The 19656-nt window shown below is 30.8% G+C and overlaps 1 protein-coding gene and 2 long non-coding RNA genes across 7 annotated transcripts; 1 reads left to right on the top strand and 2 right to left on the bottom strand.

Annotated features, from left to right (window-relative positions):
* Positions 1 to 2121: 2121 nt before the first annotated feature.
* LOC114178953 (uncharacterized) lies at positions 2122 to 6064 on the bottom strand. 5 transcript variants are annotated; one of them, XR_003603405.2, is made up of 6 exons: positions 5791 to 6064; positions 5380 to 5504; positions 5180 to 5307; positions 3316 to 3392; positions 2814 to 3105; positions 2122 to 2514 (listed from the first exon to the last, which is right to left on the bottom strand). It is a non-coding gene; the product is annotated as an uncharacterized LOC114178953 (long non-coding RNA). The 5 variants fall into 5 exon arrangements; XR_003603406.2 differs by lacking the exon at positions 2814 to 3105 and having other exon boundaries at positions 2122 to 2550; positions 5791 to 6057; XR_003603404.2 differs by lacking the exon at positions 2814 to 3105 and having other exon boundaries at positions 5791 to 6055.
* Positions 6065 to 10272: 4208 nt separating this feature from the next.
* LOC114178952 (Leucine-rich repeat protein kinase family protein) lies at positions 10273 to 14059 on the bottom strand. Its single transcript, XM_028065109.2, has 2 exons — positions 13786 to 14059; positions 10273 to 13631 (listed from the first exon to the last, which is right to left on the bottom strand). Exons 1-2 carry the CDS (start codon positions 13847 to 13849, stop codon positions 10408 to 10410), a joined length of 3288 nt encoding a protein of 1095 aa, XP_027920910.1. The 5' UTR covers positions 13850 to 14059; the 3' UTR covers positions 10273 to 10407.
* LOC114178955 (uncharacterized) lies at positions 13428 to 14236 on the top strand. Its single transcript, XR_014994070.1, has 2 exons — positions 13428 to 13566; positions 13951 to 14236. It is a non-coding gene; the product is annotated as an uncharacterized LOC114178955 (long non-coding RNA).
* The last annotated feature ends 5420 nt before the right edge of the window (positions 14237 to 19656 follow it).

Here is a 19656-nt window from a genome sequence, read left to right as displayed (position 1 = left end):
AAAAAATAAATATTTTGTATAATATTTATACTATTTATTTAAATTTTAACAAAGTATTTAATAGAAGAATACAATAATTATGTGAAATATTAACGGTTATTTAAAAAAAATAAAAATATAATTATTTCTAATTTAAAATAACGATTATTTAAAAGTAAAATTAAAATAAATGTGGAAACTAAAATAACCAATCCTCAATACACAAGTATAAATAGTTTTTGTAAATAGTATTATTATTATTATTTATTGTAATTATCTATAATGCACATGTGTATCAGATACAATACATATCTGATACGTCGATACGTTTATTTTGAAAATAATAGGATACGATACGTGATAGATACGTGATATATGAATATTGAAAAGTGTACAATAATTCTTAAAAACATAATAAATATATGATTGTTATTGTGTGAATCCAAATTAAAACTATATTACTAAAGTTGTCAACATAAAAAATATAAATTATTATCATCATAAAAGTACTACTACAAGAAAACTCTTAAATAATGATAAATCTTAGTTACAAAAAATATGTTAGAGACCAATTTCCTAATTAGAGACCAAATAGTCAAAACCTTGATAACTAATGTTTAGTGAGCAATTTTGAAACCAATTATTTTGGTAGTCAAAACGTTGGTAGGGAATGTTAGTGACCAATTTAAAAATCAATTCATAGTAAAAATTATTTTAATTATCAATTTAGAGATCAATTATAATTTTTTAGAACTATTTTAATTGTCAATCTATTTTAGTTTTTAAATTGGTACCTAAATTGTTTACTATATAGTGATTAATTATTTGTTATTACTAAAATTTGTCATTATTATTCAAAGATTTTCTTGTAGTGAACTACGACTTTATAAATTAGATACTTACTTCATTAATAAGGATTCGATAAAGTATCGGACACGGATACGTGACTTGAATTGAAGTATCAATGCATCATATAGCATCATAGGTAATTATTATTTTTTAATTAAATAATTAATATAAATGCATATATAGGAAATTTCAAATTTATGAATTATCATAAATGCATATATTTAATTTTTTTTTTGTTTTTATCTCAAGTGATTAATATTTATACTTATAATTAATGTTTGTTTCCATTAATACTATTATGAATTGCATTTACTTATATTTAATACAATATTTGATGTTTCATTTAATTTATATCATTTTTAATACTTGAAATTAATAATAAAATTAAATACTTCATTGAATTTTAATTCGTGTTGTCACATGCATACGTTACTTTGAAAAACTTAGAGAGAGAAGGATGTTAATAACTTGGACGGACAGACTGGACCTCAAATTATAAAACTTATTTTTGGATCTCAAGACACAGATATATGCTATAAGATAAACGGACCTCAAATTATAAACCTTATTTTTGGATCTTAAAATACCGATATATATGTTAACAGATAAAAGAGGATGAATGTATTAATATCGGAAAGAAAAACTATAATGAAATAATTTGCTACAACAAAATTTTTAAATAATGATTAACTTTAATAATAAAAAATAATTAATCAATATAACACCTAATTTAGGTATTATTTTATAAATTAAAAATTATTTATAACTAAAATAATTTCAAAAAATTATAATTAATTTATAAATTAATAATTAAAATAATTTCTATTATAAATTAATATCTAAATTAATCATTAATATTAATTATTAAAATTTTGATTATTAAAATAATAATTTTTAGTTCAAAAATTAATCTTTAAAAATATTTTTTTATCACTGAAATTGTTCATTATTATTTAAAAAAAAATTATAGTACTTCTAATCAACTTAGCCAATTGCTATATCCGAGCCACGGTTGCACCTTCCACACACACAGACACAACCATATGATGAGTCATGTCTTTGAGATATGGATTGATGCTTGTGTTCCCTTATTCGCAGTTGATTGTGGTCCTTGATTGGCCAAGTGCCCTTATAAAATTCCTTAAAAAATGAAATGACTAAACGGATTAGTGGTCCCAACTCCCTCATTTGGCACTAAGCAGGGATATCATATACATATCCTGAGACCACACTGAAACTTTGAAATTATTCCTTTTAATCTCCTGGGGCCACAGTAAATGATTTAGAGTAACATTTGTAAAAAGCTAAAGCTTATGATTGATATGGAATACCCATATACATGAGTATAATTATCATAATAATAGTTTGTTTAAAACAAGAAGTAAAATAAATCCTTTTGTCTCATGCCAGTACAGTTCTTTTCTGTTAATTATTAAATTGTTACTATAGTTAAAGGATGAAACATACTTATACAACGGCTAGAGATATTTTAATCCAGTGATGGACACTGCACAAATTTTCTATAATATTAAGTACCGTTTGATGGTGATGGAGTATGAGTTAGATGATCACATTTGTCCATATTTTGATCCAGCTTCGGTTCTGTGAGAAACGGACCCCAGCATCAAACTCAGCTAACGCTCACTGCAACTCTGGCCTTGTCTTATTGACTGGTTTTGGCATCGTCTGGAAATTGATCACACTAAGTCATTGACCCTTTTGCTAGCAGGGTAGTGCATTCAATAATAATAAATAATTAATTAATTGTGCTCATCAATGAAACAGTAATGATTAAACGTTAAAGACTAAACGGTCCCATAATAAAAAAGTTTTCAAGTTTCAACAAAGGAAAATTGACAGATAAGCACATCTCATATCTTACATGTAACTGAAAAGAGTGGAGGATGAAAATTTTTAAAGGAGGATTTGTTTGTGTGGGGAGAGGGGTTCATCTTTTCCGAGGGAAAAAATCCAAAAAAGACTACCTGTAAAACCCAGGAGGTTTGGCTCTATCTGGTGGAACTATTTGTTACAACCAAGGCTTGGTTGCCGCCTTTGCCAATTGTACCCTTAATTCTTCCTTTTCTCCCCTCTTTTTCATGGATTTTCTCTTGTCTCTCCCCTCACTTCTGTCTCCTTAAATACCCCATAGGTTCATTGGCTCCAGAAGCAAAAACTACAGAGACCTGCTTGGAGTTCAAAGTCATTTTGACTTGAGCACAAGAACTAGAGTATTCCCCTCCTCTTTGATAGCCTCCTCTTACTCATTCTGTCCCTCTGTTACATAATTAAGGGTACGTAGCTCTTTATTTTGCTGTCAAATGAAACTGTTTCTTTCTCCCACTCATCTCATCACACTCACACGTGAGACAGTGAATTAGCTAGCCTTTACCCGGTGTATTTGTTTAATTAAATCTTTCTGAGTATTGGAATTTGATACTGTATTGTTTTGATGATGCAGATTCTAGTCAAGTTCAAGTGAGGTACCTTAATGAAAATTGTTATATCTCTCCCATTGGTGAAATGATGCGCTTGCCTGGCTCCCTGAATGCCATGTAAGAAGCCTGCCAAAGAAATTGTCAGCCTTTTTATTTGGCATGAGGGGAGTCATGCAGGCAAACTAGTCAATCATATATGAGGAGAGTTGTACATTTTTAAAGATACAATTGCTATTTATTATGATTGGTAAAATGGTGAATTTGCCTCACTCCCTGTATTCTATGTAAGAAGCTTGTCAAAAGGAACTCACAGCGTTTTCACCTGACACAGGGCGAGTCATACATGCAGGCTGAAGTCACTCAATCAGATATGAAGTAAGATATGTAAGTTTTGATGATGTCGATTGTTATTTACTCTGATTGATGAAATGATGGAATTGCCTGGTCCTCTATATGCCACGTAAGAAGCTTATAAAAAAGGATTTAACAATCTTATTTATTTGGCCTATGGGAGGTCATGCAGGCTCATTAGATTTTTAACCAATCGTCATGAAGATATGTTAAAAATACAAAATCCAAAGGGAAAAAGTTATCCATCAACTTGAAAAGAACAGAAGAAAAACAAATTTAATTGACCAGCCAATTAGAAACAAATCAATGGCTTTCAAATTCCAATTAGTTCTGAAACTGAAAGGTACCTAATTAATAGTATGCATAGAGCTTAGGTTTCTTTAAGTTATCGGCCTCCCATAAAACGTTAGCATGATTGTTCTTTCCATCATGGAGAAGGTAACCAAACCAACTAATAAGACCAACCACAAACACTTATCATGTATAAGCATCACATATGAGCACTAAAGTATGTCTATGATAGCAGTGGCAGAAGTTTTCATTTCAATGCTGATCGTTTGTAGCAGCGCCGCCAGCATATATGGTAACAACCTTTTCATTTCACATTTATTTCTCATGCAAACAACTATTAGTGTCAATTTTATGCACGGAATTGGAAATGGAATTGGTGCTTGGAATTGGAATTATGACCTTTGGATCTTCATCTAGAATTGGAACAACTCTAAAGTCCAATTCCATGGAATTATAATATAATTAAAGCGAACATTTCTCAGTTCCAAAGCTCTACCCTCTATATTACAATTCCTAAGTTCATCCTCACTATTTTGTTGTTCCTCCGTCTTTGTTGCTCCTGCTACCAGACGCAATGTCATCACCCCTACCATGACAATCCCTACCACCAATCACTGCCACCTGACTCCCACTGATTGCCGTCGTGGTGCCACCCCCTTGACCAACTACTACCACTCCAATCATCGCCGTCCATTTTATTACCACTGCCAACAATGATTGCTACCGTGTCGCTCTCATAACTTTGTTTGTTGCCAACATCACCATACTCATTCCCCCCACCCTCGATAACCACTGTCACTCCTACCATCACCAATCACCATTATTATCACATCAATGGTCATCACCACTCTGCCACTCTTGTCGCTATATTTCCACCACCTATCTACCCCAACCATTATAATTGTACCCACAACTACCCCTAGCTAGAGATGTCAAAAAAGGAAATTGAAATTAAACTTGGAATTGTAATTGTAATTGTAACCTCTAATTCATTACACAACACAAACATAGGAATTATAATTCCAAACCAATCAGAATAGGAATAGGAATTGCAATTTTGAACAACAATTTCAATTTCATGCACCAAAAGAATCCATATATGTTTTATAATGGACACATTACTAAGAAAATTTTAGAAACCATGCATCACTGAAAATTTAGTGAAAAAAAAAATAGGATAAATAATTCTTCTCAGAAATCATACAGTTAGTATTCATAAGTAAAAAGGTATGGCTACAAGCATAACAGATTTAAAGACATATTCATCCTACCTTAAAGTGAACATTGGGTGAAATATTTTAGTCAAAAACAGGACTTGAGGTGGCTGTAGAGAATACTGCTCCAGAATAAAGTAAGCTGGAACCCGCACCCCTCATAAGGAGTCTCAGAGGGACCCCAACTGTAAGCAGAACAAATCAAGCAAATGTCAGAATCATCACAAACAGGTCGTAATTAACAATAGTCAGCATACCTTGATAAGACCCTTCCATTTAAAAATATTAGAATCAACAAAGACTACTTTAATATCAGGATCAACAGTCTTTCTCTTGCTGCACTTCTTTGTACTCCTTGTACAGCCAGCCTTGCCTTTGATGCCTGCACTTAAAAGGTCAAAGATCAAGTTTATTATTGAAGAATAAACTTTAAGACAAACGCAAGAGATGGCATCAAAATTAGGAACAAACAAACCACCACCTTGCAAGGTTAATAAAAAATATAACCTACACACCATAACAATTACATCTGTTCAGATTCATTACCCATAAACAAGTCCAAATCACACCAATTATTATTAACAATTGAATCCATCACGAGCTCTAACCAGAAAACTTAAAAAAATAAAAAATAAAAAAACACACAAAAATAGTGAGGGACAATGAACCTGCATGCCGGATTGCGCAACCTAGAGAACAATTTAATTGCAGTGTTGAGAGATTGACGTGTTTGACTGTGCCTGAGTGTGAACAAATGTGAGAAAAAGTAAACAAGATTCAGAGTACAAAGTATGGAGAGTAATAGATGGGAAATGAATGAAAAAAGGTAAAAAAATGTGCCAGTGAAACCCTAAAAGAGTGGAACACCCCGCTATGAAGACGGTCTTTGGCACAGTTGACACCCGCGTTTTGCTCCATCGATAGAAAAAATCCCAATAGTTTTAGTTAAGAACTTGTTTAGGGTAAAAATTAAGATTAAAATCAAATTATATATAAACTAATTTGAATAATTTTTATGTAAATTTTTATTTTTAATGTAAATTTAAGTTCACTTTTACTACGTAAAAACCTATTCACATTTTTTTTCTTATTTTAGTTTTTAAGGTTTTTTTTATGAGTAAATTTGTCCAAATATATATATTTATTCTACATTAAAATGTGTAACTTGTCTAAACACTTTTTTTGAATTAATTTTCATTGCAAATAACTGAAAAGCCTACAAAGAGGAAATGCTATAAATATATGAGAGAATTATACCACCACAAGTTATAATTTGTTTTACCTTTTTAATATTAAAAAGTTTAAGACATATATTATATAAAAGGAGTTAAAATAATTTGTAAAGAAATAAATAATTTGGTGTAAGATAAAAGAAAATATAATTGATTCTCCCATCTAAGTAAGCATAACGAAGTGTTAATTAGTATAATTTAATACAAATATAATATATATATCCAAAAATAAAAGTTTTTAGGGTTTACTTGTTTTCTTGGTAGTGGTCATCTCATATCAAGTGTCCACCTGTGCTACATATGTTAATAAATCCATATGCACAGTATCATTGACATAGGTTAAATCTATTTGCATAACATTATTGGCATATATCTTAGATTTGTGTGTAGAATATCATTTGAATACATATCATCATATATGTCATTCTCAAATATAATAAATCATCATTTTCATTTTCTTAATATTCTATGTCCATTTTTCATGAACACCACACCTCACAATTCACAATGCATATCAATCACAGCTGTATAAACTATATTTATGACAATATATCCCTATTTAATTTCAAGTTAAACAACAAAAAGTAAAAGTATTGTGTACATAAATGGTGGTTTGAGTGGACATTCTCACTTTATAATCATCCCTCAACAAGATGGAGAATTGATTTAATATCTTCTATTCTCAATCTCAAACGATAGTAGATATCTATCACTTGAGCAATGTAATCTATCTCTTGAATATTTGGATAAAACAAGTATTGCTTCCTTCAATGTAAGAGAATTTATCCTCTACATGTATTTAAATTATATTTATTCTAATTTAATTAGATTCAATGAAATTAATCAGCTATCAAAACATTAATTCAGATACCAAATTTAAATATCTCCCAAATTAAATTAACATCAAATAACTTAATTTAAACTAATAAATTTAACAAAACCTAAATCATATTTATCAACATGTACATTTTCAACTAAAGGATCTATCCTAAGATGTAATCCAACTAAATATATATTTTCAATAATAAAAATTCTTTTTTAAGTTGAATATTAGGGTTTTTTTTTCTTACCTTAATTCTTTTACTTATTACAAAAATATATCCCAAAACTAGATAAGTTAAAAAAATTCTAACTTACTTCCAATAATTATTGTTTAAAATATAATTATAAAATATACATTGTTCTTCATTTTAGTTTTTCTTTTCTAACTTATAAAAATAACTCTTTACAAAATATTTCTTATAAAACTAGTTCTTGAATAAAAAAATAGTTAACATATTAAAAAAATATAAGAGTGAGTGTACTAACAATAGAACAAATTATACATAATTGTGAGAATCCATAAATAATTGTTTTTTTTTTATATTAGAAAGGATTTTTTTTTATTTAATTGAAAAGTAGACTTCAGTTTTTTTATAACAGAAGAAACTTCTTCGTCTCTAAAAGAAAATTCAGGTTCTCTCTTCTTTATCTTCTTGAAAATCTAAGGCTATAAAACTTATTATTATGAAGAGTTCTACCAAATACCTTGATCAATTTCATCTTTAGGTAAGTTTTCATTTTTGCCATTTGTCTTGTAGAGCAAATCTATTTTCCTCGTATCATGCAGTTTTTTATTAGATTGCATGTAATCTCTCAGTTTTATAGATGAAATTAGATATAGTTGTAGTTATAAAATCATTCTTGATCATTGATCGAACTTTTTTGTTGTGTAGCTAAAATAATGTAAGTGGGGGAGTTGTGTAAGGGAAACTAATCTTTTTGAAAATTTTAATGTTATATAGATAAATTCAAAAATTGTGGTACAAACGGTGTACTGCATGTTTGCGTAAAGTTGAGAATATTTGTGAGAAGAGAGAGTTTGATGAATAATGTTAGTAGTATGGTATTTTATAAATATAGAAGGTTATGAAAATTTGAGAAAACGTGTTTGATTTGAACTCTAAAAGTATAAACATATGATGTTGGGAAACCATTGAAATACATAAATTAGTTCTTAAAGAAATATTAGCAATATGACATTGTATAAAGCGGTTAAAGAAGAACTGATATATAAGAAAAGTGAGGAATGAGTGTGACCTTGATGATGCTATAGTGAAGTTATTGCAAGTATTTGAAAGATGGAATATATTTGATGTGGTATAGTGATTTTTATAGAATTGATGAATATGTAAAAAGTAGAGATGGGAGCATGCATTGAATAATGTAGTATTGAATGTGGATGTTTATTTTTTTTTAAGAGTTCAGTAGGATTATGTGGTTGTTATAATGCCAAGAAATTCTTTTTTTTTTCTTATTTGAAATGATTCATATGTTACTAAATTGTTTCTTTGAATGCCACCAATTATGTTTATGATTATGTTGAGTTATGCTTGATATTGTATGAGTAATTGTGAAGATTTAGTGTGTTTGGGTTGTCAAATTAGTTATTTTCAAGGAAAAAATGCTAATATAAGGTGAGGTCTAAGTGTATTGAAGGAGATTTGCTACATGAGATTATCCTGACTATACTAGTATCTAACTCATATAGAGGAAGATAACTAGGTGGTGAGCGTCGAAGGAGACTTCATTTAACAGACTGTGTGATATGAAAGAGGATCATATTTATGGAGCTAATGAGATTAACCCTGTCAGTACTGATGAAATGAATGAGTTATCTGTGATAAAAAGTTGTAAAGAAGGAAGAGATGAGAGTCAGTATGACAGGTGCAAAGTCTTATGAGTCCATTCCATACACTAGTCTTCCGAAAGTCTGAGTTTAGATATTACTCCTTAGTTTGATGTTTTGCTGATTTTTATTTTATACATCTCAAGGATTTATTTTGACAATTTTTTTATGAAAATTACAGAATTTTCAAATTGGATTTTATTTATGTCATAATTAGCTTATCCTTGCAATTTTGTGTGTCTTTTATTTCTTTTCTTTTGTGATGATCATATTTTAAATAGAGAGAGCAAATATAGGAATTGATGGTCATAGTAGAACCAGAGCTGGAACGAGTCACTAAAGGAGTAATATAGAAATATGTTAGATGTTTTGTTATAGCCTTTTGAAAAATTGTATTAAGGGTGCTCACAAAGTTAAACTGCACTGATTAAATACTAATTTTCTATCTCGCCCATAAATAAATAAACCAAATAGAGCATAGCAATAGATGATTAAATTGTACAATAGAGTGAAGTTGTAAACAATCTCAACAAAAATAGTTGTACAAAATGGTAGTGTGGATGAAGCAAGTTGAAGGTAACTCAGAAACAAAATACATTTGGTGGTTATAAGTAAGCAAAATAGAATAAGGAAAATTCGTGATTAGAACTAAATAGGTAGCTCCTCTTCTTCTTCTTTTTTTCTTCTCTTTTTCTTCCTCTCTTCCTCTTTTCTTCCCCTCCTCCTCTTTCTCCTTATTTTGTTCTTCTTCTTCCTTCTTCTCTTCCAATTCTGACCACTACCATCGAACCACTATTGTCGTTGCACCTCCTCCTCTTTCTTTTCTTCCTCTGCCTTTTCTTCCTCTTTTCATTGAACTTTCTTTGATATGTGACAAGAATTTATCAATAGAATTATCCACAAAATTAGTCATAGATACATTAGTGCCGGAAATAACTGTCGGTAATATAAATTATAATTTACAATAAATCTTATTGACAAATTCATCACTGATGAAAATATCTATTGTTATTTAAATTCTAAAATTCTTTAATAATTTTGAATTTAACATTGAATTTATTTATGTCAATAAAAATACACTAGTAATTATAAAGATTCTTACAGTTGGTGTTTCAAAACTACATTTATATTTTAGAAAGAACATATTCTAAATAGTTTAAATAAATTAATATTTTCAAAATACAACTAATATTATACAGATATATTATCTCAAGAGAGAAAATAAGACAAAATAAGGGAAGGAATAGGTGTTGAGAAAATTGAGGAAGTTGTTTAACACTGAATGAAGTTTGTGTGCAGATAAGAAAGAATGAACTGTGCATGAGATGAAGTGTTTGTATGTAAAATATGTTACATCCTAGGCATGAATTCCTAAACAAAAATGACTAAACAAGGTATCCATAAGTGGAGTGGTCCTTGAGGTTAAATATCTTAATCAGCATAGCAAGAACCTCTTTCATGTTCGGCCTAGCCTGTGGTGCATCAGCTGTGCACATCACCCCAATCCTCAGCAACTCAGTCATCTCCTCAGCCCCACCAACAAGCCCTGAACCCATCAGAAGAACTGGCACAGAGCGATGATGACGATGATGATGATGATGATGGTGTCGTCCATAACCCATAACTCGCCTCGCCCATTCCACCAAGCACTCTTCCCCTCCATCCACTGCTCTTCTTGCCGCTGCCAGCTCCATGATCAACACCCCAAAACTATACACATCCCCTTTTGTAGTAGCCTGCCATGTGTGTCCATATTCAGGTGCAACGTACCCCACTGTCCCAGCCACCATAGTGCTCACATGGCTATCCCCAACATCAACCACTCTGGCAAGCCCAAAATCAGTTACCTTCGCCTTCCCATCTTTATCTAGTAACACATTGCTCGCCTTCACATCTCTGTGCACAACAGAAGGGTAGCACTCGTGGTGTAGATACACCAGTGCACGTGCCACATCGATTGCCACTTCTAACCTCCTCCTCCATGTCAAACATGTTCTGTCGGTCACTACATCCTCCAAGCTTCCACCTTCTATGTACTCATAAATCAGTATCTTTTCTGACTCGTTTAGGCACCACCCGTAGAGTGTCACCAGGTTCGGATGAGGCCAACCAAACCCATGTCCACTCAGAACCTCCATTTCGGCCTTGAATTCCTTCTCACCCTCCAGGCCTTCCCTTTGGAGCTTCTTCACCGCCACTTGTCTGCCGTCTGAAAACACTCCCTTGTACACTGTTCCAAACCCTCCTTTTCCTATGATTCTGTCCTCCGAGAAGCTGCCCGTTGCTTTCAGAATGTCGGCATGTGTGAAAGCTGTCTTGTTCAAACGGATGACCTTCACTGTGTCGGACATCCATGGTGAGGATCCGGAGCTGCTGGAATCAAGCCACTGTTTTGTGTCCCTCAAGAGGTATCTTGGTTCCTCTGAAGGGCCTTTCACCGATACGCAGACTAAGACAGTGAGAAGTCCGCATACTACGAAAACCAGGGTTATGACCGCAGACACCAAAAGCACAGGTAGTCTTGAGGACTTTTTATGCTCTTTCTGAGAGGTGTCGTTTCTGTCATTCGTGGTGTTCTGAATAAACTTGGGTAGAATCAAAAGGGGGTTACCTAAATATGAATCTTTTTCAAAGGTAGCGAACTGTCCGGTTGATGGGACCTCACCTGATATGAAGGGATTGTATGAGATGTTGAACTTGTTAAGCTCTGTCAATTTGTTCAAATTCGTCGGAAACATTCCCGAAAAATTGTTGTACGACAGATCCAGATTCATCAGACATTTCATGTTGCCAAGTTCTTGGGGGATTTCGCCTGAAAACTCGTTTCTTGTGATGTTTAATACCACCATGGATATACTTCCCATCTCTCGAGGTAACTTCCCAGAGAGATTGTTGAACCCCAAGTGCATCATGCTGAAGTTGACCATTGACCCGATCTCTGGAGGAATTTCACCACTGAGCTGGTTCGAACTTAGCTGAATATACCCGGATATCTGTGTCACACGAAAGGAAGAACCAGGTGCGCAAAACGGGAAAACACCATACCCTTTGATCAATTTGTCCCAAAGTTCTCTGCATTTTTTCCTTGTTAAGAGGTCATACACAAAGCTGAATGGAGGATAATCTGCAGGTATCCATCTCTTCATTGCCAAACATTCACCAGATCCAGCAACCATTTTATAGTTTCGCCTATTGGATTCAAATGTGGTCATGGCATTCCTTCCAATTCTGGACAGTTCAGAAGGCAATTTTCCAGAGAGCATATTGTTGGCAAGATTTAGCCATAATAAGCTTGAACAGTTTCCCAACTCTGGAGGGATTTCTCCGGTTAAAGAATTGTTTGCTAGCATCAACCATAAGAGGGAGTTTAACTTTCCAAGGGTTGGTGGTATAGACCCAGTCAAATTGTTGAAGGCAAGGTCGAGCGCTTGCAGTTGAGTCATGTTTCCAAGTTCCGGAGGAATTGATCCATTGAACTGGTTGTAGCATAACATTAGAAACTTCAGACTTGACATTTGAGAGATCTCAACTGGTAACGGTCCTGAAAAGTTGTTGTAGCTTAGGTCTAACCGCCAAATGTTTGGCAATGTGAGAATTCCTGAGGATCTCAATCCTCCAGTGTAGTCATTTGAGTGCAACAGAAGAAAACTCACTTGCTTAAATTTCCCGAATATCTCTTGTATTTCCCCACCAAATCGGTTTCTGCTCAAATCCAAGAAGGTCAAATTGGTCAGGTTCAGAAGGGACTCAGGAATCTCTCTTGAAAAGCTGTTGTTCCCCAAGTACAATGCTTTGAGCCGGGAAATGGATCCCATTTCAACAGGGATACCCCCGGTAAATTTGTTACTAGAAAGATTCAGACTGCTTAAATTCTTGCAGTTAGCAACCCCCTTAGGTGCCTCACCAACAAATCCATTTTGTGAAAGGTCTAGTTCTTCAAGGCTGCAATTCAAAGGCAAAGCTTCCAAAGGAATAGTCCCACTCAGATGGTTCTCCGCGACAGAAAACATTTTGAGCCTCGCAAACTTCATCCACAAGCCTCCACTCAGACTGTTGGTGCTCAAATCCAAGTACTGCAACTTGAGACATTGGTCAAAGCAGTTTTCGATCCTTCCAATCAAGTTGTTATTACCTGAGACGTTGAGAGTGACTAAATTGTCACAAATGGCAGGGAAATTCAACCCAATATCCCCAAAAAATCTGTTATTTGACAAGTCCAGTGTGTGCAAGCTTCTCAATCCAGTCAAGTTCAGCTCCCCTTCAAGAATATTATGTGATAGGTTGAGATGCTCGAGCTTGTAGCAGCGCCTCAAGTCCTCGGGAATCTCACCAGAGAGCGTGTTCTGAGAGAGATCAAGGTGCCTGAGTTCAGTGAGCTGCGAGAAATTCTTGAATATCTCACCGGTGATGTCACTCCCAGGAAGGCCTATGCGAACCACCCTCCCCGTAGCACTGCATGAAATTCCACTCCATTGACAGGGATTGGAGCTATTGGTGTTCCAGTCTTTGTACGCTCCTTTGTCTGCAAGAATTTTGCTGTCCAGGTACGATTTAAGCTTCAGCAAAACCTCTTTGTCTGTTTCCAAAGATTCCCCCGCAACAACTTTACCTACCAAAACCAAACCCAAACAAGAAATGCCTCGGTTAACTCAAAAACACAAGTTAATATAACATAAATCACCAACCTTTGCAACACAATAAAATAATAATCCTCAAGAATACAACAAAGCAAATAAGAGGCTGACACAGAGAAGAATCTGTACCTGAAAGAAGGATCAAGAAAAAGAACAAGAGTAAGGCACAAGAATGAGGTTCCTGCTCTGACATTAATGTTGCTATGAGGAGTTTTCCTTCTCTCTTCTTTTTCTCGTTTGCTTCTCCTCTTGCTTTTCTTTATTGAGAAAAACTCATGTGGTGATGATTGCCAGAATAAAATAAGAGTAACTCAAGAACGTGAGGAATTTGAAGCCATTGGGAAGCGTGTTGGACTGGGAGGTGCAGCAGCAGGGGGACAAAAAGGAAATCGCAACAGGAATTTTCCTTTGCATTATATGTCTACTCGTTGAAGATACGTGTGTGTTGAAGTCCCGAGAATTATTGTAATTTAATGAACGGTTGCTATGATTTTTGTGAAAACAAAAGAAGGGTATGTGTGTATGTATGCTCTGCTTGATGTTGTTTGTTAATGAATGTGAAATGGGTCGCGTGTTTCTACTTTGGGGGCATTAATTTATTCAACTATTCATATTTACGAACAAGGAAAAGATAAAGAAGCTCACGTTTTGGAGCCAGAGACCGGTCGAGCCGCCCTTGCTGACCGGTTCGAACAAGATTGGCCCGCACGGGTTTTAGTTTGACCTAAGACTCAACAAAACAGCACAACCAGAACACGGTTTACGCTGTTCTTGTTCGTAATAGGAGTTTTTTACTCTCTTTTTTTAAGTAGAAAAAAGAAGTACGTAATAACATTAGTGATGTAGCAAAAAAAGTATTATAAACAATGTTTATGTGACGTCATAAATAGAATGAGACGAGCGTTTTGTGAATTTGGTGGAAATTTTGGCAAGTGTTAAGGGGACAGCATATGATAATAAGGTAAGAACGCAGTTGGATTTAGACGAGGTTGAATGAAATTGAAAGTAGTTAAGAATGGTTTGAATAGGCATAAGTGACTTTGGTGAAGGCAAGTAAAGCGAAAGGAACCTCATACCATAGCACAACAATTTTGGTGATGCAGTCCATATCAGCTTCGTCTACCACCACACTGCAATACCCTTTTTCCTGTCATCATTTTTATCGCTTTTTGACTTTTCTTCATCATTTTTTCCATCCCAATCAATAAATACAAAAAAATTAAATAAAATCATTTCATTAGAGATTCTTATAAATGTAAACAACATTATTTATCACTAGCGCGAACACGCTCCGGCGTGTCTATTATACATTTTATACATTTCGTAAATATCCGTGATATTATATTAATAAATAATAATAATGTAATGTTTTTAAATTAATATATAAAATAAAATTATATTTATTAAAAGTGTAGTAAAATATATAAAAAAGATGAAAGAATAATTGTTGATAAATAGAAAAAAAACAGTGATTTTTTAAAAAAAGCTTATAAAAATAATGGTCAATTTTAAAAAATATAATAAATAATTATATTTTAAAATGATAAAATTAATATTTTAAAATATGGACACAAAAGCTCTTTATATATTATTATAGATTAATATATATATATATATATATATATATATATATATATATATAAAAGTGATGCGTAATTGTAGCTAATAAATTTAAAGTATGAGTAATTATTATTATGCTTTTTCTTTTGAAAAATTTTACATGTATTAGTATTAGTATATAAAAATTGTCTATAAAAATTTAGAATAGAGGGCCTTACGGTTATTATTTTTTACACGACTTTTGCAGTTACGATAAAAGATTTCTTGATAAACTTTACGCCAAAAAAAACATCAATTTTATACAGTATTATGTATTAAATTTAAATATGTTTTTAATATTTATAAAAAGAGTGAGTTTTGATTTTAATTTCTGTAATTTGATTAAAAATATCACGTTAAGATCTATAAGTATATAAATATTTTAAATATATAAATGTGTGCTTAGCGGCTAATTGGCATTGAGTTTATTCAGATCTGAAAGTGAATATTTTTTTTTTATTTCTATTATTATATGATGACTTGGTGAACTACTTATGAATTAAATAAGTATTAGTGTTATGATATAATAATAGTGTTTCATAACTAAAAAAAATCTTATTATATCTGAGATAAATATTATTTTCTACTTTAAAATAGATACCTATGGATTGAAATAGTTATTTAAAGTTTTAGAAAGATGAAAATCAAAAAGAAATATTTTATGATAGCCAAAACTAAAATTACATATTGTTTAAGAATTAAAAAAATAGTGATCTCAAATTTTATGAAGATAAAAGACAAACATTTTTTTTTATAAAGATTAAAATCAAAGTTAATGAGCTTATTTTAAACATATTAGAGTTTATTATTATTATTATTATTATTATTATTATTATTATTATACAAAATAAACAACGGACACAAAAGTATTTTCTTAGATTCGGAAATACATATGTAAACCTATTTAATATATATATATATATATATATATATATATATATATATATATATATTAAATACCTGTCATTTTTTTATGATAAACTCTGTATTTTTATCCAAAAACGAGAAAACTTGTTATTTTCTGAAAATACAAATCGTTAGCGAACTTTTACATCATTTGCATGGTAAGGCTTATTGATCAACAGCTCTGTCTCTATCCCATCCTCCACAATTTGAAATTCTATCAAACTACTTTTGATCAGACTTTCTTCAAAATTACGTGATTATTACTTTTTTTATTTATTTTTTAACATTTTCTTCCTAACTCTCTTTTACAGATTAGAGATATATACAAGTTGACTTAAATTAATTTTAGATAAATTCATAATCTAATTTAATAAAAAAAATCTTTAGATTAAATTAGATAGAGTTCCTAAATTGTTAAATTCTATTTGGATCTATTAGGTAACACTTTTGAAAAATATATTTTACTGTTATTTGTAAAGTAGGGGAGAACTGTGTAGGCAGGGGAGCATGGTAATTGAGGGAATAAGGAAGTGGAGTTAAAAAACTTTATGTTCATCTGATATTTACTGTAATTACTTCATATTTTTTTTACAATTTCGTAGAGTTAAACTTGTGATTTCGCTGTTCTGATTTTGAAATTCAAGTTAGTTTTTATTGGGCTATAAGCTGATTAACATTAATATCAATTTATCAACATGTAAAATGTATGGAAAATAAAATATAATTTTAAAATTGTATTTTTAATTAATATATTGTTCTAATGCACGATATATGCATTTGCTGCCATCATATTTTTAAAATTATTTGTAAACATAATAAAATTATTCAATTCTACTACGCTAACGTAATTATCTCAAACTAATGCTAACTTTGACTTTGGTCTTTGGTTTCTTCCTAAAATGTATACGTGAAAAAATAATTAAAAAAGTTGTCAAGTAAAAAATACTCAGTTCAAGTATCACCTGACATTAAAAAAATTTAAGTTACTTAACTTTGAAATTAAATGTTGCTAAAACTATGTTCCCTTTTGTATTTTAATTTATCCTTAACTGAATATGATAGGAAAAGTTGCATATTATTTAACTATGTCTTATGTTTGGTAAAGGGTCACGGTTCATCTCTTCGTATCTCGACCCAGTTTTGGATTAGTCGCAAGGTGAGTTTAGTTTTATATATTTTGTTAACTTTTACACAAATTAAAAATAAAGCAAGTATGGTCTGATACATTTTAAAAATATATATATTTGTTGTTTCATATATTTGATGATGACATGATGAAAATATAATCTATTTTCATTTTGTTCCTCATAATTTTTTTTTTTTAATTTTAGTTCGTCACTTGTAAAAGTCTACGGAAACGATTTTTATTCACTTCACAACGGTAGATAGAGATATGTTGCATTGCATCACATCCCATCTCAAAATGGCTATAAATCTAGATACACGTTGTGTTCTGAAAAATTAAAATTAAAATAATTATGATCACAATCAAATTATTAGAATTAAACAAAAATTATTACTCTTACATAAACTAAAAATACTTATTTTTTAAAAATTTAAAATAGGAATTCAAATAAGAACATGTGATCTAAAAAGAAAAGTGAAAGATTTGTAAACGAAAAAAAAAAAAGTGACGAAAATATTCAATGCGCTCGTGCGTCCAGCCAAGGAGATTAGACATGTCACTGTTTCAGAAACGTTTTTTAAATTCATGGTTTGACATTTGTCAGACACGTGGCGCTTTTTATAATAATGGTTCAACTTGGTTAATATGTGTCGGGTAATAAAGAGTTCATAAGTTAATCGTCTCATGTGAATTAAAGATAAAAATAGTTTAGAATATATTATTTAGCGGATCTTGCACTTGATAGAGGGAGTTATGGCCTTCCAAATTTTTTTAAATCTATATATTTTAATATATAATTTTAAATATGTTTTTTAAAATTCAATATTTTTAATATATTTAATTTTTTAATTTTTAATTTTTTTTCATATATTTATATTTATATATAAAATAATCTTTTTTCACATTTTCAATCTTATCTTTTAAATATTTTTTAAAATTAAAATAATTATTTTGTTAATAATATCTTTTAAATGATCAATTGTTTAATTTAACCATATTTTTATTTAACTGTTTTTTAGATTTAATCATTATAAATAAAAATTAATTAGAGTAAAATTATAAAAATATTTATATTTAATTTTATAATTATAATAATAATTATTATATTTTTTATTTTTTATTATCATAAAAAAAGTAAATATAATATTTTTACTAGTGTATATAAAAAATTTGGATATTACTCTTTTGATTTTAATTTTCTTTCAAATATATTAAGTTGGTTTTTCATTATTTTCAATCTCAAATTGATCTATGCAATTTGATTATTTTTTGTTAAACTTTTATCAGGTCAAGATTTTTTAATTAAATTAAAGTTGTGAATAATCGTAGTTTGCTTCATTGGTATAATTAACATAATTCAAGTATGAATTTTGATGAAAAATCTTTGCAACGTTTTAAGAGATTTCACAAAAAGAATCAAATTGCATCAATTTTAAAAAATCGGAACCAAATTGAGACTAAAAAAAATTAGATTACCAACTTGACATTTTTGGACAAAAAATGAACCAAAAGAGTAATTCAACCAAAATTTTGACACCCCAAAATATTGGTTGAAGATCCTGTAACTAAGTATAAATCTTACCTTATATATTGATTTTATAAGTTGAATTATACTTAAAGTTCAATACTTAACATGATATCAAAGTTAATCATTGTGTAAAGCTTTTTCTAGTAAATTTTGTGTTTGTTGAGCATATAGTTTCACTCGCTATCGAGATCCTATTGGACCACTCATTAATATCTATTCTCACAGGCAACGGATAAATATGGGATTTTTATATGGGATAGCATGTAACGAATATTTTAATACTCGTTTATAAACGGGTTGGGTGCGAATATCATATTATTTGTACCTATAGTATTCGTTATCCACAAAAAATTCAAGTTTAGTTTATATTTTGTTAAGTTAAAGATAATTAAAATTAAAATTTAATTTATATTTTATCAGGATAAATTTAATTAAAATTAAAATTTAATTAAATTTTTATTTATTTATTTTAATGTAAATTTATGGCTTAAATACCTTTTTGATCCTCATTTTTGTAGTGTTTGTTGCGGATGGTCCTCATTTTCACATAATGTTTAAAATGGTCATCATTTTCGCAATTCGTGTTTTATTTGGTCCTTTTCTGTAACGCCGTTTAAATCATTAATGGAGCATTGTACATGTGGCATGATTTGTATTAGGGTGTATTACGTGTATTGTACATGTGACTTAATTAGATATTTTGGGATAAATAAGTGAGCTAGGGTTTTGGTAGGGAATGTTTGGGCAGTTGGTGAGTTTTGGCAATCTTGTTCCTCCATTCCCAATTGATATCAGGTATTTGTACAGAAATAAGGTATTTGTATAGAAATCATGTATTTGT

This window comes from Vigna unguiculata, chromosome 3 (assembly GCF_037176805.1).
Source record: "Vigna unguiculata cultivar grain cowpea cultivar isolate G323 ecotype 2 chromosome 3, ASM3717680v1, whole genome shotgun sequence".
Taxonomy (NCBI): Eukaryota; Viridiplantae; Streptophyta; class Magnoliopsida; order Fabales; family Fabaceae; genus Vigna; species Vigna unguiculata.
The sequence above is the reverse complement of the archived record's forward strand: the minus strand, read 5'-3'. Positions and strand labels throughout refer to the sequence as shown.

What these genes read in the sequence shown, in the direction of transcription:
- LOC114178952 (XM_028065109.2), bottom strand. Translation starts at nt 13,849, where the DNA reads ATGTCAGAGCAGGAACCTCATTCTTGTGCCTTACTCTTGTTCTTTTTC. An exon ending in TTTCTTGATCCTTCTTTCAG is followed by an intron (nt 13,632 to 13,785) that starts GTACAGATTCTT and finishes TGGTTTTGGTAG; the next exon opens with GTAAAGTTGTTGCGGGGGAA.